Source organism: Onychostruthus taczanowskii, unplaced genomic scaffold, assembly GCF_017590055.1.
Source record: "Onychostruthus taczanowskii isolate IOZ18803 unplaced genomic scaffold, ASM1759005v1 scaffold30, whole genome shotgun sequence".
NCBI classification, from domain to species: Eukaryota; Metazoa; Chordata; class Aves; order Passeriformes; family Passeridae; genus Onychostruthus; species Onychostruthus taczanowskii.
The window spans coordinates 47,465-69,025 of NW_024500350.1; the positions used below are offsets into that span (position 1 = coordinate 47,465).

Below are 21,561 nucleotides of genomic sequence, written 5' to 3' on the forward strand. Positions count from 1 at the left end.
CCGCCCCTGCGCCTCTCCGTGCCTCCGCCTGCGCTCCGCGCCCCCCGCGCCGCCCCGCACCGCCCCCGGCCGCGGCGGCCATGGGAAATGTAGTCCGGGGCCGCCCGCCCCGGCGGGCTCTCCGGGCCGGGCGGGGGTCTTGGAGCGAGCCTGGAGCCGGGCATCCCCCCCGGCATCCCCTGACTTCCCCCGGCATCCCTGGGCGTGGCCCCGGCATCCCCCCGGCATCCCTCAGCCTCCCTCGGCACGGCCTCGGCCTCACCTGGCATCCCCCCGGCATCCCCCTGGCACGCCCAGCGTCACCTGGCATCCCCTCGGGCCCCGTGACACGGCCCCAGCGCCGCTCCAGCGTCCCTGGCACCCGCCCGACATCACCTCGGCGTCCCTCGGCATGGCCCCCGCATCCCCCGGGATCTCCTGGCATCCTCGGGCAGCTCCCTCAGCCCTTGCAGCCCCGCTCCCACCCCGGCTCCCACCCCGGCTCCCCCATCTCTGCTGTCCCAGCCCTGGGGACACTCGGGCCTGGGGCAGGTTTGCGCAGCCGGGGCAGAGCGGGTGAGCCGGCCCGGGCAGGGCAGCAGGAGCTTGTCGCAGCCGCGGGACCCCTCTGCAGAGGGATGGGCTGAGGGATCCTGGCTCCTGCTGCAGGAACCCGCAGCCCCTGCTGGTGCCCGGTGTGGGGTCTTTCCCCGGGACGGTGCCCAGGGGCCCTTTCCCCCCGGGATGCTGCTGCTGCACCACACGCCTCTCTCAGGATCTGGGGATGTTTCAGAGCCAGGCAGCTCCTGGCATCTCCCCTGGCATCAGCTGCTGCAGGCTCAGCACTTCCTCTCCGCGATTTTCCATCCTAAATGGCACCATTAGCGCGGGACGGAAAAGGCAGATATTTTATGTGCTGTCCGGGGGTGGGAAGGGAACTCTGGTTGCTTTGAAGAGGGACGGGGAGCAGCACGGCTCAGAGCCGCGGTTCCCACCATGGTGCCAGCGAGACGTTCCTTCCACGGGCACAGGAAGGGTGACACTCACGGACAACACCGAGCAAATCCCCGGCTCCAGTGAGGCTGCCCAGCTCCCCTGGCCCGGAGGCAGCTCCGAATCCCCCTGCCGGGGCGGACCCTCCCCGCCTCCGCCAGCGCCGCGCTGCAGTAGGGCCGGTCCGAGCGCCCCACGCCTCTGGCTCGAGCCCTCCCTCCTTCACACGGTGACAGGGCTGTCCCCTCCCGTCCACCCCAGCATCTCGGGGCCGCTGAACCTCCAAGATCTGATAGCGCCGGCCCAGATGGGTCAAAGGCAATTAACGTCAGGGCAGCCCGTTCCAGCGCACAGTGTCTGACAGCGCTGCGCTGACGGAGCCCGGCGCTGCCCCGGCCGCGGCTCCGCAGGCTCCTCCTGCCCCGCATCCTCCCCGCACACGCCACCAGCAGCCGTCACAGCCCACCCGGCCTCTCCTCGGGCTCTGCTGGGCACCGCGGGCTGGGGGCAGCAGCAGCCACAGCCCGGCCGTGCTGCTGACACCCGGCAGGGCAGGGCGGCTCTCCCCGCACCAGGCAGTTCCTGGTCTCCCCACAGGCTGATGAGCTCCCTGCGAGAGGCTTTAATCGCATTTCCCTGTTTGCTGCTCCAGGAGACAGAGATAATGAAGGATGGGATGGAAGCGGCGTCTGTGCAGTCCCTGCAGCAGGAAAATGGGGAAAAGGAGGAGGGGAGCAGGGGGCACAGCCAGGGAGCTGCTCACACCCCTTATCCCTGGGCTGCTGGGGACAAGTGACCACCACCAAACCCCTGCTCTGTCCTGGCTGAGCTGTGCAGGAGCACGAGCCTTCAACCTCTGCAGGATCCCATCGCATCCCATCGCATCCCATCGCATCCCGTCCCGTCCCGTCCCGTCCCGTCCCGTCCCGTCCCGTCCCATCCCATTCCCAAGCCCAGGAGGCACCAGGCTGTGCGCTCCGTGTTTCAGTCCCTGTGCAATGGGAATTACCCTGCACCGGGCAGGAGCGAATTCCCGGCAGCAGGGCTCGCTGCCCGGGGCCTGCAGCCCCCTCTCCTCCCCTCTCCCGACTGGAGCTGCCCGCTGTGCCTGGCACGGGGCTGTGCCGCCGGGAGGAGCAGCCCTGCCCCACCTGCCATCTGCCACCTGGCCCGGCGGGCACCGGGGACATATGGCACCGGGCAGGGCTGGCGCTGTGCTCGGGGCTGTGCCCGCTCCCTGCCTGCCCTGCAGGGCTCCCTGCCTGCCGCGCAGAGCCCGGGGCTCCATCCTCCGGGAGAGCGGACCCGGCCCGTGAGCAGGAGGGGCAGAGGTGGCCACAGCCTCCCGTCCCCAGCGCGAAGTGCTGCGGGTGGTGGGTAGGGACGCCCGGGGCACACCGAGCCGCACCGTGCCCACCGGGGCTCCGGGCCCAGCCCCCCGAGCTGGCAGCAGGCACGGCAATGCGGAGGAAGGTGCTGGCACTCCCCGCCCCAGGAGCTGCCGGTGCCATCGGCGGGGACACGGGGCCGGTGCCAGGTGCCCGGCCCGGCCCCGCGGTGCTGCCTCTCTCCCGGAGCTGCTCGGGGGGTGTGAGCATCACCCGCTGTGTGGAGTGCTGATTTCCCCTCTCATTGAATGAACGCATTTTAATGAGCTTTATGGATGTGATAAATACACAACCGGGGAGCAAAGGAGCCCCGTGCCCCGGTAAGGACCTGGGATGTTTGCCAGGCAGCAGAGGAGAAGGAGGGGATTTTTTCTCCTCTCTGTAATTATTGCAGGAAGGCGAACAGCAGGACAGGAAGGTTTCAGGGCAGTGCAGCTGTTCTAAGGAATCCCCTGTATTCCACATCCTTTGGGTGATTTTCCCAATAGCTCCCTGGGATCCATCTCACACCAGGGAAAAGGGAGCATGGCAAGGCTCGGCTCATTTCCCATGAGCACAGGGCAACATTGGCCCTCTCCAAACATGAGCCATGTTTATGGAGAAGTGGGAGCAAGGACCAGGTCCTGTGAGGAGGGAGGGCCCAGGGAGAGCTGCAGGCTCCTTTCCTGGAATTGCACCCATAATCCAGACCCACCACAAACCCCCTGCTGCAGCCAACCTCACTCTCCAGGGAATTACAGGAGGGATAAATGAATGAATGCTGGCTAATTAAGCAATAAATTACTGCAGGCTCTCTGGACAGTGCCTGGTGCAGCTGCAAACCTCCCAGAGCCACCCTTCACTCCTCACACCCGTCACCCCTTGGATGGGCAGCAGGGAAGCAGGGGGGGATCGGAAATTAAAATGCTGTTGGAAAGTTTAATTTTATCTTCATCATTTGTCATCCCGGCCTCGGCGCTGGGATCGCTCCCTGCGCGGGCTGCATTTCTGCCCGGGGGGCACAGGGGCTGTGCCCGCGGGCAGGAGCCACTCCCGAGTGTCAGCACATCCCTGGGATCCCGCTGGCCCCACAGGGTCAGTGACCTCGGGCATCCTGCCCTGATGGGCACGGCTCCGGGCGGGAGGGATCCCGCGGGCGCTGCAGCCAGAGCGGTTCCTCTGCCTGCTGTGCAGACTCTGATCAGCGGGCAGAGCGCCTGGCTCTCTTTCCAGCCACAGAAGGATCCAAATGAAGGCTGGATGTCCCTGATTAACCATTACCCTTCCCACGCCTGTTCCCAATGCCGGGATTGTGCTCTGCTGTGCTGTGCCACCCCTATGCAGATCACTGCTGCTGCTGCTGCTGCTCCATTACAGTTAAAACCAGGAGCAGGTGTTTGATGATATTTATTGAGGGAACGTGAGGATTGCTTCATCTTCCTCTTGAATCATGTCTTCCTGCTTGGGAAGAGCAGACACAGAACCACCTGGCTGCCTCACACCCACTGCAGGTCCCACCCCTGGTGTCCCACAGGGCCCCCAGAGACCTTTGAGGTGTTTCATGAACAGGAGAAATGTGCTGGTACTGGGGAAAGCCTCGTGCTGCTCGTGGAACGAGCACGCCTTGGAAAGCCTGGCCTGTGTGCCTGGTTTAGCTGGGATGGAGGAAGGAAGGGCCCAGCACTGCTGTGCTGAGCCCCCAGAGGGTGCAGGGCTGGACCCGCAGGTGCCAAAGGCCAGAGCCCCGCTCAGTGCCCAGGGCTGTCCCCAGAGCTGGGACATCTCCCTCCCCAGGGCTGTGACAGGGGCGTTGGCATCACACTGCCCTGCAGCTCGCTCACAGCCAGCAGGGCGACAGTGATGACAAATGACACTGGCCCTGTAATCACAGCCAGGCTCTGCTCAGCCAGTGCTGCTGCATTATTGAGGGCAACCAAAAATACTCCCAGCTCAATCATTAACAGGTCTGGGCCTCATGGCGAGCGGCTGCCAGGGCTGCCTCAGCCTGGGCTGCAGAGGGGACAGGGGACAGCCTGGAATGTGCTGCAGAGGTGTTCACATCCTCCTCTCCACAGGGACGAGGCCCTGGGGGAGCAGAGCACCTCGGAGGGTTTGGGATGCCGGTGGGAAGGTGGCATTAGGATAGCATCCCTTGCCTTACTGTCAGTGTCCTCGCTGAGCCTGGCTGCTCCGGGAGATTCTCTGCTCCAGGGGAGTGGAGCAGGGCATGCTCCTCTCAGCCAGTACCACTGAATTCCCTCTGCTGAGGGGCTCCTTCTTCGGCAGGGACCAGCATGGACCCGAACCTCCTCCCTCTCCTCCAGGAGGAATGCCATCCTCTCCTGGGAGCTGCCTGTGCCCAGCTCGCTCAGCCCACAAGTGGGGTGACTGTGCCCGTGCCAGATGTGCTCATGTGCAGCCAGATGTGCAGGTGCTCAGAGCACGATGCACATTGGAGGAGCAATGCCCAGGGAGGAGTTAACCCACAACTCCAACAACCACACCGCCATGGGCTGATGTTCCTCCAAAGCCCAAGAGGAGCCGCAAAAGATATCAGAAAAAAAGTGGGTTTTTTTCTGTTTTCTGATTCATTTTCCATCAGAAAGGAGTTTGGTGGGACACTGTCACCTCGCAGGGGTGTGGCCAGGCACAGTGTCCCTTTTTCCCCCCTGTTTACCCTCTCCTGAGTCACTGCCCTGGTGAGCAAGGCAGTGACCAATGGGGCGGTGACTGGAGGGGACATGAAAGGCCAGGACAGTGACAGTGACATCTTCTTCTGCCGTGTGCCACAGCAAGGGAGCACGGAGCAAAGGTGACTCAGCAGCCTGGGCAGGGGACAGTCACCACCTCGCCAGGCTCCCACGGGGTCACAGAGCTCCCAGTGCCCAGGACGGCTCTGAGAGCTCTGTCACAGCCCAGCGGGGACAGGCGTGGCCGGCCGGGACAGAGCAGTGCTGCTGGTCCCTGAGCAGCCCGGAGCCCCCCGTGCTGGGGAAGGGCACTCACACAGCTCTGGGCTCCGCTCTGCTCGCTTTCCTCCCTGGAATTCCGTCGTTTCTTTCCCTGCTCGGCAGCACGGTGAGGATGGACGCTGGCTCGGCCGGGCTGCTCGTCACTCTGCTCCTCCTCCTCTCCGTCCTGTGGCTCCTGCTCTGGAGGAGTGACCCGAAGAGGAGCCGGCTGCCTCCTGGCCCAGCTCCCTGGCCCATCCTGGGCAACCTGTGGCAGAAGGATGTCCTGCCCCTCTACAGGCACTACGAGAAGGTAAGGGACAAGGGATACGTGGCCGCGCTGGACCCATTCGCAGGACAGCAGGACAGACAGCGGGGAAGTCCCGTGCCAAAATAAAAGGAGAATCCCGCGGGTGATTCTTCCTACCTTTCTTTTCTCTTCTTTCCTCCCTCATCTCTTGCTCTACCAGAATTGCCTAAATCCCTTCTGCTGGGAGCAGAACCAACCCTGTGATTGAAGCCTTTCTCCTGTGGTGACAGTGCCCCTCAAGGGCTGCAGTGCTGCTGCTGTCCAGAGCTGCTCCTGGAGATGACGCTTTGAACCCCCAAAGTGGCACTGGGATAAAACCCACAGGGACAGGGAGAGGGCTGGGATGAGGTCACAGCTTTGAGGGAGGCACTTCCCCTCCCTGCTGGGCATTCACCAGTGCTGTGGGCTCGAGTCCCAGTTTGAAAGGAAGTGAATGAACTGGTGTGGGACCCTGGCTCACAGAGCTCCCCATCCCTCCAGCTCAGCAGCACCTACGGCCCCATCTTCACCGTGTGGCTGGGGCTGAAGCCGATGGTGGTGCTCTGCGGGTACGAGGCAGTGAAGGATGCCCTGGTGGGACACTCCGAGGAGTTTGGGGGCAGACCCACCATCCCCCTCCTGATGCAGCTCTCCAAAAACTACGGTGAGTGCCTGGATCTCTCCTGGATCCATCTGGGGAGCAGATGGCCACACCCCTACTCTAGGGAAGGCCTCAGCACCCAAGACCTTAAGCACCCATTTCCTGCCCTGCAAGACCCTTCAAGTCCTACGACAAGGGCAAGGACAATATTAATTCCAGTTAGGCGGTTCCAGCTTTGTTCTGAGCTGCTCCCCTCGTCCGTTCATGGACACTGTGCACACCTGCATCGTTCCCTGGCTTATTGCTCTGCTGTTCCTCAGCCTGGCCCAGAGCAGGGTTCCCAGTCTTGGGGAGCAGCAGGGTGGGCAGGGGCTGATCTCCTCTGTGTCCCTCCAGGATTTGTCTCCGACAATGAGAAGAAGTGGCGGGAGCTGCGGAGGTTCACACTCAGCACCCTGCGGGACTTCGGGATGGGGAAGAGCTCCATGTCCCAGAAGGTGCAGCAGGAGGCTCAGCACCTGGTGGAGCTGCTGGCAAAGCTCCAAGGTGACGTGGCTCCCGTCCTTGCTGGCCCTGTGGTGGGCAGAGGACACACAAGAGCTCCATGGGACATGTGTGGCCCCAGAGCTGTTTGCAGGGCCTGGTGTGGGTGATGCCTGCAGGGAAGGGCTGAGATCCAGCCCCATCCCACTCAGAAGCTGCAGGGATGTGCTACAGGCATGGCTGTAGGGCCAGGAGGGAGATCCTGCTCTGAACTGGTGCAGGGATGGCCACAACAGGAGCATTCCCTGCCAGGAGAACAGGAATAGGGAACGGGACTGTGTGAGCCTGGGAACGCCCAGCTGGGACACTGCCCCAGTGACTCGGGCTTATCAGGGTGATTCCCTCCTCGCCAGCAATACCCAGCTCCTGCCAGCACATCTCCTGGGGCTTCCTGCAGGTGCCTGTGCTTCTCTCAGTCCAAGCTGTGGCAGGGTTTAGGGCAGGGGGTGGATGGAGGAGCCCTCAGCTCAGGAGGGCTCTTTTGCTGAGGCCCGCAGATCAGCCAGGTTCCAAAATCAGGGGCTCAGAGCTGGGGGAAGGGGTGTTTTTTGTCTTGAAGCAGGTAAATAACTGGTGACTTTTTGGTGATTTCTCACCTCTTGTGGCTGCAGGCAATGCCTTTGAGCCGATGACCATGTTCAGACACGCCGTGTCCAACGTGATCTGCTCCGTGGTCTTCGGGAGCCGCTACAGCTACAGCGACGCGGCTTTCCTGGAGCTGCTCAACGCCATCGGGAACTACATCAGCTTCTTCCTGTCCCCCGTGGCCAAGGTGGGAGCCTGGTGTGCTCAGCACCCTCTGCCTGCTGCCCTCAGGGGCTGAGGATGCTCCCTGCCTTTGGGGGGACAGCGTGGCTTTGAGGGAGGGGCGGGGAGGCTCTGCCCAGGAACCTGAGCCCTGCCGTGCCCCCTGTGCCCGCAGGTGTACAACACCTTTCCCAGCATCATGGACCGGCTCCCGGGGCCGCACAAGAAGGTCCTGGCCGACTGCCAGAAGCTGAAGGACCACATCCAGGAGAAGGTGCAGTTCCACCAGCTGACTCTGGACTCCAGCTGCCCCCGGGACTACATCGACTGTTTCCTGATAAGAGCAGAGAAGGTAGAGGGGGGCTGCCCTCCTGCCTGGCTGCAGCCTGCAGGATCACCCAGACACCACTGAATCCCTCCCCACCACACCTTCTTGCAGGAGAAGGGCAGCCCAGAGACCATGTACAGCCAAGAAGACCTGATCATGTCAGTGTTCAACCTCTTCGGCGCCGGGACGGTGACAACCAGCAACACCCTGGTGTTCTTCCTGCTGATGCTGGCAAAGCACCCCCACATCCAAGGTATGGCAGCAAAACACAGCTGCTCCCGTGCCCGGGGTGCTCATGGGGCAGAGGGTCCCAGCCCTGGAGGGTCCTGTCTGAGGGCAGACCCAAATCACCTGTGGGGTCACCCGAGGGTGGGAGCCATCAGACACAGACTCCCACAGTCCAGGGGGATCCGGGTGCTGCTCCCTGTGCTCCATCCCTGCCTGTGCAGATGGCCCTGGACTGGACTGGCCTGCGGGAGATGCTCTGAGCTTGCCTGATGCAGGGAGGGATGAGGGTAGAGACTGTTTCTGGCCTTTACAAGGGATTAGGATCTAGCCCACTCCTGGGGTTAGAATAAGGGCCCGTGGAGGCCAGTAAGGAACCCTGGGGAGGTTGCACAGCAGGCACCCAGCCCCCTGCTGTCCCCAGCCAAGGTCCAGGAGGAGATCGATGCCGTGGTGGGCACTGGCCGTGCCCCCTGCACGGAGGACAAGCTGCGGATGCCCTACACCAACGCCGTGATCCACGAGCTGCAGCGCTTCCACAAGGCCCGCATCGAGAACTTCCCGCGCATGACGACGCAGGACGTCCTGTTCAGGGGCTACTCCATCCCCAAGGTACCGGGGTGGCCCTGGAGCCTCTGTCTCCACAGGAGAGGTGCAGCGGGGCTCCAGTGCCGTTTGCCTTTGTCCTTGGACTGTTTGCTCACATCTGAAGGTCCCGGGTCTTTCCCAATCCTCGGTAGCAATGACCTTTCAGAGGGGAGTAGAGGCACGTGAGTGTCTGTCTGTCCTGCCCACAGCCCATGACCCTTCCTTGCCCATCCTGGAAAACAGCTCTTCCCCCCGTGGAGCCGTGCAGGGCTGCGGGGCCAGAGCAGGAGCCCAGCCTGGGGTGGGGCCAGGCCAGAACCCCCCACCCCTTGGCAGATGTGGGGACCCCTCCCGGTTTGACCACGAGCACTGGGTGCAAAACCCACCCTGAGGGAACATCTCTTACCTTTGGATTTGGCAGTGAGAGGGGCTTTAACAGAAATCCATGGAATAACTCGGTAATTAGTGTCCCATGAGCTGCACAGAGACTGGCAGGACCATGGGGACACCAGAGCCCACGTCATTCGTCCCAGTGGCACAGAGCCACCAATCCAGGCTGCCTCCCCGTGGGAACCTGCTTGGGTATTGGGGTGCACACCCAGCCTCCCCCGTGTCCCCCAGATGCTCCCCCCATGACTAAGCCACCCCAGCAGAGCCCATGGCGTGGCACTGATGTCCCTCCTCACATCCCTGCTCACCCCTCTCCCACAGGGCACTCCTGTTATTCCAGTACTTTCCTCTGTGCATTCGGATCCAACCCAGTGGGAGAACCCCAAAGAAGTGGACCCCAAACATTTTTTGGATGAGAAGGGCGAGTTCAGGAAGCGCGAGGCCTTCATGGCATTCTCAGCAGGTCAGTGCTCCCCTGCCCTGCCAGCTCCGTGCCCAGGAGTGCCAGCACAGGCACCCAGTGCCACCACAGTGCCACCCTCCCACCCTCCTGTCCCCTCGATCCCCACCGGGGTCACCCCTCTCTCGTGCCCAGGGAAGCGGATGTGCCCGGGGGAGGCTCTGGCCCGCATCGAGCTCTTCCTGTTCCTCACCACGCTGCTGCAGAAGTTCACCTTCCAGCTGGCCACGGAGCACAGGGAGCTGGATTTGTTCTCCCTGTGGCTCGAGATTGAGAGGAGGGCAATCCCAGGAAAGTTCTTCGCTCTCCCACGCCCGGTGTCCTCCTAGGCTGGGAGAGCAGGACAAGGAAAGGCTCTCCAGGTGCCTCCACCCCTGCCCCAGAGCGAGCCCTGTGGCCACGAGGGCACAGCCACCACAGGAGGGACACTTTGGGCTTGGAGCTTCTCCTCTGAGACCTGTGCCACCAGCTCCATGAGCAGCCTGCTCCCAGCCCTTCCCTCCCCATCCCAGGAACACAAAGAAGGCGTCACCGCTGCTCCCCCCCATCCCATCCCATCCCATCCCATCCCATCCCATCCCATCCCATCCCATCCCATCCCATCCCTGCTGTTGGAGTTCCTCATGGCAGGGCTGCCTGGGGCTCCTGGCTGAGTGGGGCCTCCTCAGTTTGGTGAAAGATTCAGAGCAATAAAAATAACCATCACAGCAGGGTGCTGGTGTTTATAAGAGCACTTGTGGTGCCTCTTGCATCCAGTTCTTCCCAGTGCAAACCTCCCAGACACAGGATTTCAGCTCCATGTCTCTTCCTGGGGTTCCTTCACCTTTTCCAGAACAGCTCGAGCCAGGAAATCACCCAGGCATCAATCCAGTTCCATCCCTGCCATGGCTTCCACTGTCCCAGGCTGCTCCAAGCCCCATCCAACCTGGCATTGGACACTGCCAGGGATCATGGGGCAGCCAGAGCAGCTCTGGGCACCCTCACAGACAGGAATTTCTGCCCAGTATCCAATCTAATGCTGCCCTGCAGCAGTTTGAAGTCACTCCCCTTTGACCTGTCACTTCAGTTCATTGTCCCAAGTCCCTCTCACTGGGAGAGAGGGACTTGGGACAGTACTGGAAAGGGCTCTAAGGTCTCCCTGGAGTCCCTTCTCCAGGCTGAACTATTCAAATTCTCTCATCTTCCAAAAACACACACTTGCTATCTCATTGCTGGGCTGCACTTCTCTGATTCCTTCACACCAATATTAACTCCAGAAATTGCCCTCAGGAGCCAGTTCAGCCCTGTGTGCAGCTGCTGGAGTTTTTCTGGGGCTCCTGAGGGGAGCTGGCCCGGTGGGATGTGCTCGCAGCCTCCCGTTCCCCCTGCCCGGGGCTGAGGGTGCTGCAGAGCATGTTGTGTCAGCACTGGGGCTTGGGCACCCCAGGAAGCCTGGGACTTCAGGGTATGGGGAAAATTGGGGTTCCCCAGGGGTCTCAGAGCTGGCTTTGGTGGGGTTTGCCTTGCTGGGGTGCTCCTGCAAACACGGAGAGGGGGACAGCAGGGACTCTGCCCTGGGGGAGGTGACATCAGGACCTGGTTAATCCTGGGGCGCCTTGTCCCAAATGATGCATAAACCAGCCTTTACTCTGACTCTAAGTGCATTTGTGACTTTTAGATGACTAAATCAGATCTTTTCTTAATCTGGGGAAGCTCAGGCAGGCAGAGCCACCTGTCAAAAACGTGTGTGACTGAAGCCTTTGCTCAATCTCTGCCTGAAGCCCTGGGTCAGCACTGTGCCTGTGAACTGGGTGACCCCTGGGCTCCTGTGTCTAAAACCAAACACGGGTTTGGACATCAAACAGGCGTCCAAAGGCCACCCGTGCTCCGCTTCCCGGGGCGTTCCCTGCCCGTTCGTGTCACTGCCCAGCCCAGCTGTGCCTGGGGCTGGCATGGTGCCCTGCCCTGACTGCGGGTGCCCATCCCGGGGGGCTGCTGGCACTCTGGCATCCCCCATCACCCCCCAGCATCCCCCGGCACCCCAATATCCCCTGGATACTGCCTTCACCCTGCCATCCCCCGGCATCCCGACATCCCCCATCACCCTGCCATTCCCTGGCATCCCCCATCACCCCGACATCCTCCAGCACCCCGACATCCCCCGGCACCCCACCACCCCTGGACATCCCCGGTCCCCGCCGGCTGCGGGGCCGTGCCCGCGGGCTGCGCGGCTCCCAGCAGCATCGCGGCGGCGGGTGGAGGTGACGGTAACTGTCGCGGCGGTGGCGGCGGCGGCGGCGGGGAGGAGCCCCGGGCAGGTGAGCGGCTCCCTTCCTTTCCTTCTGAATGTCACAGCTCCGGTCGTACTCGTACTGCTGGAAATGGAGCGGCTAAAGGCAGAGAAGGTTTTCCCCTGCTCTCAGCAAACCGGGGCGATGTCCTTGGCACGAGCGGCCCTGCTGTGCCCCCTTGCAGCCGGGGGCTGGCACCTTGCCGTGCTGATCCCCTGCTGCTTCCATAAGGGAGGAGCCCTCGCCACCACCCAGGGCAGGGGAGAGAGGGAAGAGATGTCACCCTGTCCCTCAGCCCTGCTGCTGCGAGCTGTCCTGCAGAGCAGGAGTGCTCCCAGCTCTTTCCTGTGGCTCTCACAGTGCCCAGGTGATGAGTTAAAGACCACCCAGCTCTTCCAGGGCACAAAACTCGAGCACTTCCAGGACTGTCAATTCCCTGTTTTCCAGGTGGCCAAGCACCAGAACGTGCTTTTGGCCCCAAAACACTGAGTGCCCTGCCAGGAAGGTCCCGATGCAGGGGACAGCTCACCTTTGTCCCCAGCTGGTGCAGATGTCACCATGGTTCCTGCGTCTCTCCCGTCAGGCTCTGATGTCAGCCAACCCAAGGACTTTACTCGCGTGCTGCCATTCCAGCTCTCCATGGCCATCCTGGGTAAGCTGCTCTGATTTTCCAGTGCTTTCCCCTAAGGGTAAGGAATGGTTTCCAGAGGGGATCAGCCCACCTGTCCCTCTAACTTCCCAGGGCTTTTGGATCACAAATCCCTGGATGCCTGCTCTGCTGTGAACGGTCACTGGGAGTTCCTGGTCAGGCGGCTCCAGGAGGACAAGGAGTGTTGGAGCACAGTACACAAGAACCTCCTGCAGCTGCAGGTGGGACACCTGGACTCCTGCTGCCATCAGGCACTTCAAGAAGAGGGGCTTTGCTGCTGCCCAAGCTGTTAAATGGAAATTCCTGTACCAGAGGTGCCCCCAACTCTGCCATGGCCCTTCCACCTCCAGCTGCAGAGCACAGCCAGGTGACATTTCACACTGTCACAAGGATGGCTTTTAGTCTCCTTTAGAGAGCCTGAGACTCTAAAAATGCCTCCAAACATTCTTCAGGAAAGCAGATTTGGTCACAATGAAAATTTCCAGAGGCAGTGGAGGCTGGGCAGAGCTACAACAGCTCCCAAGGCAGCTCAGGAATGAGCTTCACTTGAAATGAAGGTGTCTGTGAGGAGCTGGGGCAGTGGCTGGAGCACAGGAATGCAGAACTCCTGGGACAGGCCTGGCCTGGCCAGCAGAACCTGCCACAGACAGAGCGAGGTGTGAAGGAGCCTCCCCCAAGAGACAGTCTGGAGCCTCAGCTGCTTTGGGTTGTGAAGGGAGCACAGAAACTCAGCTCTGTGCTGGCCTTCAGAAAAGGCTTCAGGGAAGGTTTCACAGGCTAAAAATGAATCTTGAGTGTTGACTGAGATGTTTTGAGAGCCTCCCATCTCAGAGAGTTTGGATTCTGAATCAACTGAGTGCCTGCCAAAGATGAGATGAGCTCCAAATTTTACTGCTTATTAAAAGCTTAAGACTAGAGTTTGGAAAAAAAATAATAAAAGGCAATTATTTATCACCAGAATTTAAACATGAGGTAGTCAGAGTGCTAACTGTAAGCCAGGTCTCAACAAGAAGCCAGAGTGTGCAGCTCAGCTCTGCAGGGAGCCCCAGCACCCCGAGGAGATGAGCAGCACACCCTGCCAGCGTGGGCTCTGCAGTAACTGTTGCCTCTGTTGGTTTATTCCAGGAGTTGTGTCCTAGAAAAACCATGCCAAACTATGCTAAAAGAGTCGACGTGCAAATTCCCCAGTTAGATGATGAGGGTGAGGTCATTGAAGTGAAGGACAAGGAGCAGAAGAAGAGGCGTAAATCCAAGGTTTGTTGGATGCTGCATGTCAGAGTTTGGGGAGGAGAGAGGACAGCTCGTGGGAGACAGCACAGTGAATTTGGAATTGCTTCATTCTTTCCCACTCCTGCTTTTGGATTGCCCCATCCTGAGCAGTTCATAGGGACCAGGGCTTGCTCAGCACCTTCCCACATGGGAGGGAGTTTGGGAGGCATTCCCAAACTTCTGCCTCATCCCCGTGTGTCCCCAGTTATGGCACAATCCTGACACAGAATGAAGGGTGCAGATCTCAGGGCTTCCACTAATGCCACAGAACACGGCCTGGGAACAACCCTGGGCTAAGCAGGGTCTTGCTGCACTCTGGTTTTCCTTACTCTGGGCTCATCCCTAGAGCTGACAGGTTCATTACTATGGAATAATGCTGCATTCCTGCCTCTCTGAGTTATTTTTCCTTATTTCCCTTGCCATCAGACAGAGGATTTCGGTCTGCATGAAGCCTATCAGGAACTGAAAACTCAAAAGATCGAGCTGGAAGAGAGGAATGTCTTCTGTGGCCCCTACAAGACCTGTGTCCTCATGGAGCAGTGAGTAGAGTGCCCAGCTGTGGGGACAAGAGCAGCTTCAGGAAAGCTGCTCCACTCCCTGTGATGCTCCTGGATGGCTGAGAAGGGTCCCTCAGTGTCAGCATTCAGAAATCTCCATTTTTAAAATAAAGATACTAAGATAAGCTGTTTTTAAAGGAATAAGGGTTGGTGTATCCCAAGGGATATGGGGCTGGGAGGAGCCCCAGCCCCTCTGCCCACCCTGATACAAAGGGGGCTGTGCAGATTTAGGGACTGTGGTGGTGCCTGCAAAGGATTCACCGCCAGAGTGCTGCCCACCGTGCCCAGCTAAGGGCAGGGAAATGCTGAGCCAGGCCTGCAGCTGGCTAAAGCTCAGCCCAGGCACTGCCTACAGGTCTGACAGCAGAAGGAGAGCCCATTACAGTGGTGGGGACCGGGTGGCCGCTGCCAGCAGGAGGGTGAGGCTGCTCCGTGTGCCAGGAGGGAAGCAGGAGCCGCTGCTGCTGCGCGGCCACGCCGGGCCCGTCACAGCTCTGTGCCTCCGCGAGGACAAGGGGCTCCTGCTCAGCAGCACCAGCCTGGAGCCCAGCATCAGGTGAGCTGGGGCTGGGACACCCAGCCCAGAACAATGAGGGGAGGGGGAAGGACAGGGTAAAACGGCAATGCCAAGCCTGACTGGACCGCTGCAGTTTCCCTGACACCTTAGTGGAACAGCTGCTGGCTTTACCCCGGTGTGTGGGAGCAGAGTCGGGCACATCAAAAAGGAAATAATAATGGAACCACATGGAAGGAATGGTAAAGCTCTCCTCTCTGCAGGTGCTGGAACATTCACAGTGGTGCCTGTGTGAGGACCTTGACGGGTCACTACGCGGCCATCACCTGCCTGCACTCCCACCAGGAGCAGCTGGTGTCGGGAGCTGGGGATGGCATGGTGAAAGGTGAGAGCAGGAGCTCCCAGCCACAGCTGGCCCAGCGGCACACAGGCTGGGGTGGAAGGGAGGCTGTGAGTCACAGCTGGGGACACGTGCACGCACAGCCTCTGATTGTGTCTGGGATGAAATTCTCGTTAGTTCTGCTTTTATTCAGAATTAATGGCTTTGTGGCTGTAATGCCATCCCAGCTCTTGGGCAAATGGTATCACTTTCAGCTTTGCCAGATGTTTCCTTATAGAATAAAGGTGAAAAAGATGTGCTTTTCCTGGACTTTACATTTAAATTGTCTGCCATGCAATTATGCCTTTTAAGCCAACACCCAGCTCCTCGCAGAGCCCACCAGGTGTGACTGTAATCCAATAGTATTTTTTAATGCAGCCCACCAGGTGTGACTGCAATCCAATAGTATTTTTTAATGGATATTGTACTTCCAAAACTCATCACCGGGGCAGATGCATTTTTAATTCTCCTCCTTGTTGCCCCAGCAGTGTGGAGCCTGAAGAGTGGGAAGTGTCTGAGGACTCTGATGCACAGCAGCCCTGTGGGGGCAGTGAGGATGGACGGGACCCACGTGGTCAGTGGGGGTCACCGAGGGCTGGTGAAGGTCTGGAGTGCTGAGACAGGGGTTCTGATCAAGGTGAGTTTCCTCTTGGATGGATAATTCTGTGCTAAATGGTCACAATTCTCTGCTAGTTCATCACAGTTTTTTTTGCATTTGTGAAAGACGTACTAAAAAAGAAATTAATCCCCCCAAACAACCCCTAAAGCAGTCTAAAACAATCAAGGCAACTGCAGATAATTAAAAAACTGACTTGCAACCAGCTGCTGATTTTAAGGCAGGGTGTGATTTGCTTCACCCCTATCACTGCTCATTCTCTGTAGCTCTGTTCATCGCTGCTCCCACAGAAACCTTCTGAACCTGGGGAGATGATGGAAGTGCTTCACTAACCTGGGGCTGGAGGCACCAGGGTCAGCCCAAAACAGGAACCTTGCTCTCAGCAGCAGCTTCTGGAGCAGCTGGGCAGCTGTGGGAGCACTGAGTCTGTGAATTCCCTGCTCAGGTGTCCAGGATCAGTGCCAGCCCATACCTGGGAGAGGAGGGAAGCTCTTTACCTGCAGAGAAATAGATTGCCCAGATATCTCAGATATCCCAGCTCCAGCTGAGCCCCTTCCCCTACAGCCAGGGCAGCCCCCTCTTCCCTCCTGGGACAATATTCCAGAGACCACAAAGGTCTCAGTGAAGTAACATCTCTTTATCACATGCAATAAAGATGGAAAAGGTATGCTATTCCATGCCAGGAGCTCAGCAGCAGCACCAAGCCCAGAACATTTCAGTGCCTATAAAACAAACCCAGTTATCCCTGGGGGCCACTGGTACAATAACACTCTATAAAACCATGTCAGGCTGGTGTCCTGAAAGCCAAGGACACCTCAGACAGATTTACATCCCGATTACTGATTGTGTTGCACCTTCTTCTTTTACTTTGCAGACATTAGAGAGGCACCAAGGCCCAGTTCTCTGCTTGTCCTTTGACCAGTGGCACCTTGTCACAGGGAGCAGTGATGGATATGCCCTGGGATGGAGCATGTTGGGAAAATTTAGGAGATGCCTGATAGCTTTCTTCCACCCCAAGTAGGAATCAGATGTGTTTCAAGTTGTATTCAACAGTGGACTGAATCTGTAAAGAAAATTGCTCCTTACAGGAGCAGAAAATGCCTTAATCACCACTCTGAGGATTTGAAATATCCCCACTTTCAGCAACCTTTATGTCAAAGGCTCTGTCAGGCACCCTGCGGTCACAAGCAGCATTTTCAGTTAAGACCTGGAACAACCTGAAATGCAAACCCACAACACTTTATCCCTACCAGGGATGACTAAAGACAGACAGAGCACAGTCCAATATTGCAAGGATCCCCTGCTGTGTGCCACAGGGTGCCACATCACCTGGGCAGGAATAGAGGTGGCCCAATTTCATGCTGACCAACTGCGTGTTATGCCATCCTCTCAGACTTAAATTGTATCTAGAACTGTGAAAACTGGAGAATCATATGGTTTTCATTGATTTTCCTGGACATAAAACTGAAATTTCAAATGCAGCAGATGGCCAGGACCATATGGTTGCTATGGGGAGCACGGAATCACAGAATCCCAGAATGGTTTGGGTTGGAAGGGACCTTAAAGATCACCTCATTCCAACCCCCTGCCATGGGCAGGGACACCTTCCAGTGGAAGGATGCACTGGGCTGTTGGTTTGGACGTGGAATGATCTGAGAGATCTCTGCCAGACCTTTGCAATGTCCTGATCAGCTCCTCAGTGCAGGCTGTTGCTGCAGCCAGAGCTCTGCTTCTCCTGCAGGCTGAAAGAGCTCACTGAGCATTTCTCCTTGTGCAAGCACCACAGAAGTGCCAACTCACCTGGTGTGTTTTCAGGGAAGTCCTGTCCCTGGAGTTCCTGTACCTCAGAGTCATCAGTGGCTGTGCTGATGGATGCATTCGGATATTCAACTTCCTGACTGGCTCCTGCCTCAAAGTGTTGGAGCCCACCGGCAGCGGGGACCCCGTGTCTGCTCTCTTTGTTGCAGGAAACAGGTGGGTGACAGCAGCTGCCAGCAGGCTCTGACCCAAATTTGGTAGATTACACTGAAACTTAAGGAACTGTGAGTTTTTCCTTCTCGCAAATAACTTTTAAAGGGCTCCACTATCTATTAACTGCTTCAATAATCTGGTTTAGTTGACAATGGCTAAAAAGATTTCCTTAGTCTCTTCAGCAATGTACAGTTTCCTGTTTTTCTACAGCTGAAGATACAGACCCAACTGTAAAGCTGAAATCAGATATTCTAGAAGGTTGGAGAATCAATCCAATACCTGGCAGTCTCTGCCTGTTCCCTGACCTACAGCCTCTTTGTAAAGGCCAAGAATGAGAAATCCTTCCAGGTTCATTTTGCACCTCTAACTAAAGGTGGCTCCCAGCTGCTGTGGAAGCAGTGGGTAAAACATTGCTGTGCTTTGAGGGCTGGGTTGGCCACACTCTAAAACACAGCAATAAATAGGAAGATATGAAGAAATTAACGGCATCCCAACCAGCCCAGCACAGCCCTTCAATCCACACTCAGGTGTCCCTGACAGGGTATGTGTAGTGAGGTACTTCCATCCTTTAGCACTACGCTGATCTAGCTCTGTCCACTGCTGAACATTTTCATCCTAATTATTTTTTAATTAATTTTGCCACGGAGCTGAATGAAAAGAGCACCAGAGACTCACACAGAGCACAAGTTAAAATGTGCAGTGCCTGATTCATAGGGTCAGTTGCTGCTGCTCCTTCAAGGAGAGATGATGATCTCGGATCTGCTGGAGGCCCTGGGGTTTGTGCTGCCCAGGAGCCCCTCAGGCAAGACCTGTGATTCCTGTGCTTTTATGGCTCTTCCCTCCCTCCTCCAGGCTGGTGACCAACTCCCCCAGCAGACTGCTGCTGCTGCAGTTCGAGGATGTGCTGTGGGACTATTCCCTGCCTGCTGACAGAGAGGTGCTGAAGCAGGACAGGAGGTCTCAGAAGGGGAAGCGCCAGGGTGCCGGTGCAGAGCAGCAGCGAGCTCAGGACAAGTCCCCGAGATCTCGCCAGGGACCAAAGAGCCATGGAAGACCCAAAAGTATCACACTGAGCCTCTTCTTTTCTGGCTTTTCTAAACTGAGTTACAAACCAAGCAGCCACTGCCTCCAGCCCAGGCAATATTCAGGCTCTGCTGTTGTCAAGAGCAGATGTGCTGTTCCATTTCAATGGTTCTGTCATTTTCTAGGCTTCTGTGAAACCTTTCTGCCTTTTTACAAGGGTTTGGTGTAACTTCAACACATTTCTCAGACAGGCACTGTCATTTTCCGACTGAGTAAGAGAGAAATCAGTAGTAGTATTCATATTCGCACAGCTGGTGGGCTTGGAAACACGCTGCTGATTCAGGGCTTGAATTATTCATTACAAACACCCCAGAAAGTGAGAGAACACCTACATTCAGGATCTGCCATCACTGGGAAAGGCAACTGCACAGAAACAGGCACCTTTTCAATTGTAACAAGTGATGTTATTTTGTTTTTAGTCAGTGCTATTCAATGCAGTGTGATGACAAATCCTCCAGCTCCACAAACTGAGTATTGCAGATAAACTGATGGGCTGGGAAAAGGTTCTTGCTGTCCAGGCCAGCAGATGGCAACTGATGCTCTGCTTGGTAAAAGACAGGACCCAGGGAACAGCTGGAGCTGGGCCAGGGCAGGGCAGGCTGGATTTCAGGGAAAGGTTCTGCCCCAGAGGCTGCTGGCACTGCCCAGACTGCCCAGGGAATGGGCACGGCCCCGAGGTTGCCAGAGCTCCAGGGCCTTTGGACACCCTGCCAGGGATGCCCAGGGTGGGACTGCTGGGGGTCTGGGCAGGGTTGGGGCTGGGCTGGACGATCCTTGTGGGTCCCTCCCAACTCAGCTTATCCAGCGATTCTCTGGCTCTGTGCTCTGCAGTGCGTGGGAAAGCCTCTCAACCCCAAATGTGTCGCTTTGTTTTTGGCCGCAGGTGATGAAGCTGAACAGGGCCCTGCTTCCCCTGCACCTGAGGAGGCAGAGGCCACTCCGGAGTGTGAGCTGCCCCAGAGAGACCCAAGGAGTCCCCTGTCCCCTGACAAGTTCCTCTTAACCATCGGCAGGCTGCAGAGCTTCTGCAAGCCAGCCGCAGCCAGCCGCAGCCCCAGCCTGCTGTCTGCCAAAGGCAGGGCAGCCCAGCAGCAGCGCCCTGGGGAGGGCAGCACGGCCCTGCAGCACCGCGAGGAGCGGGCAGCGCAGCTCCAGCGCGCCAGGCTGCACAGCCGCTCTCTGACCGCCACAAAAATCTCAACGCCCTTTGGAAGCAAAACGCTGCGGCTCAGGCTGGAGAGCTCTTTGCACAGCCCCGCTCTGAAATCCTCCATCCCCGCTGCCCGTGTTGTAAGTCCCAAGTTTTGTGGCTCGCTGGGAGAAAGGAAAACTCCCGGTGGCCATGGGAAAGACACTCCTGGTCCCACACACTGGGATCAGCTCATCGATCTCTGCACAGCTTCTTCAGAGCTGATCCAAGCAACGCCTGGCACGGCTGCAGAGATGAGGAATGGAGCTGCCAGGAGAATAAAGCCCTCGTGTCCCGTCGCTTCCCGCAGGGACAGTGGGCTCAGGCTCCTGACAGCAGAGCAGGAGGTGCGTGAGGCAGCCCTGGCAGCTCAGCATCAGGCACAGCAGGCAAAGCCCACGGAAGATAAAGACAGAGCCAGAAGGAAAGCCTGGCTGAGGAAAATGAAAGGCCTACCTGTGGATTATTTTACTGGGGAGAGGAAAACACCTGCTCCAGAACTTGGGCACAACACGTTTATCTGAGGTGATCCCCAAGTCCGGCCAACAGCCACGACCTGGGATTCTGGTGTCCAGCTGAGTCTGCCATGTGGCTTTAGGTATAAAATACAGATGCATTCATTTATATACATTTAAGTATGTTTAGTATATTTAAGGATACTCCCTGTGGTTTGAAGTGTAAAACACTGCCCCACTGTAAGTGTTCCTAAGAAATACTGTTGGTATATTCAGCTATTTGTCAAGGCAGTGAATGGACCGAGCCCTCTCCTGGATTTAACTCCCTAAACCTGCTGTCATTACCAACATGGCACTATCTGACACCAACACAGCTCAGGAGGGCTCAACCCTGTGAGAATAATAATAAAAACTTCCTATCAGAGCTTCTGTGGATTGATCAGGGTGTGGAAGCTGGAGACGTGTGGACTGAAAGCCAACAGATCAGTAGCACAAAGTCTGCTTGGAGGCCAGTAGCTGGGGGTTGATCCTGCATCTGATTTTGTTTAACATCATCATTAATTAATGCCCCAGACCATGGGCAGGGTGTCCTGAGGTGCCACCGACCCCAGGGAGGTGCTGCCATCCAGAGGGACCTGGCCAGGCTGGACGGAGCTGAGGGAACCCTGGGGAGGTTCAGCAGGGGAAGCTCCAGCACTGCCCTGGGGAAGAACTGCCCCAGGACCTGTGGAAAGCAGCTTAGACTTCGTTTCTACGAAATGCAAAATAGGGTAAGGGGTTCAATTTCCCCATTTCTGTGGATCAGTGCCTACTTGTACTTGATTGTGGAAGGTTTCCTGTCACTGCCCCAGGACCTGTGGAAAGCAGCTTAGACTTCGTTTCTACGAAATGCAAAATAGGGTAAGGGGTTCAATTTCCCCATTTCTGTGGATCAAGTGCCTACTTGTACTTGATGGCAGAAGGTTTCCTGTTCATGGCAGGGGGACGGAACTGGATGGTGTTCAAGGTTTCTTCCAACCCCAACTACCCTGTCATTTTGTGGTTTCCTCTAATGCTGAGAACTTAACAGGACAAAAACCTTTCTAGTATTTGAAAAAACCTATTTATCTAGCTTTGAGTGTCTGGGCTGGTGTACCAAAAATCTGTTG

At 57.7% G+C, this 21,561-nt stretch overlaps 2 protein-coding genes across 2 annotated transcripts; both read left to right on the forward strand.

The window, feature by feature from the left end:
• Window positions 1–5,423: 5,423 nt before the first annotated feature.
• LOC121338316 (cytochrome P450 2C5-like) lies at window positions 5,424–9,790 on the forward strand. The gene is made up of 9 exons (XM_041409184.1): window positions 5,424–5,603; window positions 6,081–6,243; window positions 6,577–6,726; window positions 7,335–7,495; window positions 7,646–7,822; window positions 7,910–8,051; window positions 8,448–8,635; window positions 9,323–9,464; window positions 9,597–9,790. The coding sequence occupies exons 1-9, from the start codon at window positions 5,424–5,426 to the stop codon at window positions 9,788–9,790; spliced, it is 1,497 nt and encodes a 498-aa protein (XP_041265118.1).
• Window positions 9,791–12,289: 2,499 nt separating this feature from the next.
• LOC121338464 (F-box/WD repeat-containing protein 10-like) lies at window positions 12,290–20,482 on the forward strand. The gene is made up of 11 exons (XM_041409437.1): window positions 12,290–12,383; window positions 12,474–12,601; window positions 13,506–13,634; window positions 14,076–14,188; window positions 14,562–14,762; window positions 14,984–15,105; window positions 15,588–15,736; window positions 16,590–16,732; window positions 17,531–17,689; window positions 18,539–18,747; window positions 19,653–20,482. The coding sequence occupies exons 1-11, from the start codon at window positions 12,290–12,292 to the stop codon at window positions 20,480–20,482; spliced, it is 2,277 nt and encodes a 758-aa protein (XP_041265371.1).
• Window positions 20,483–21,561: the final 1,079 nt, after the last annotated feature.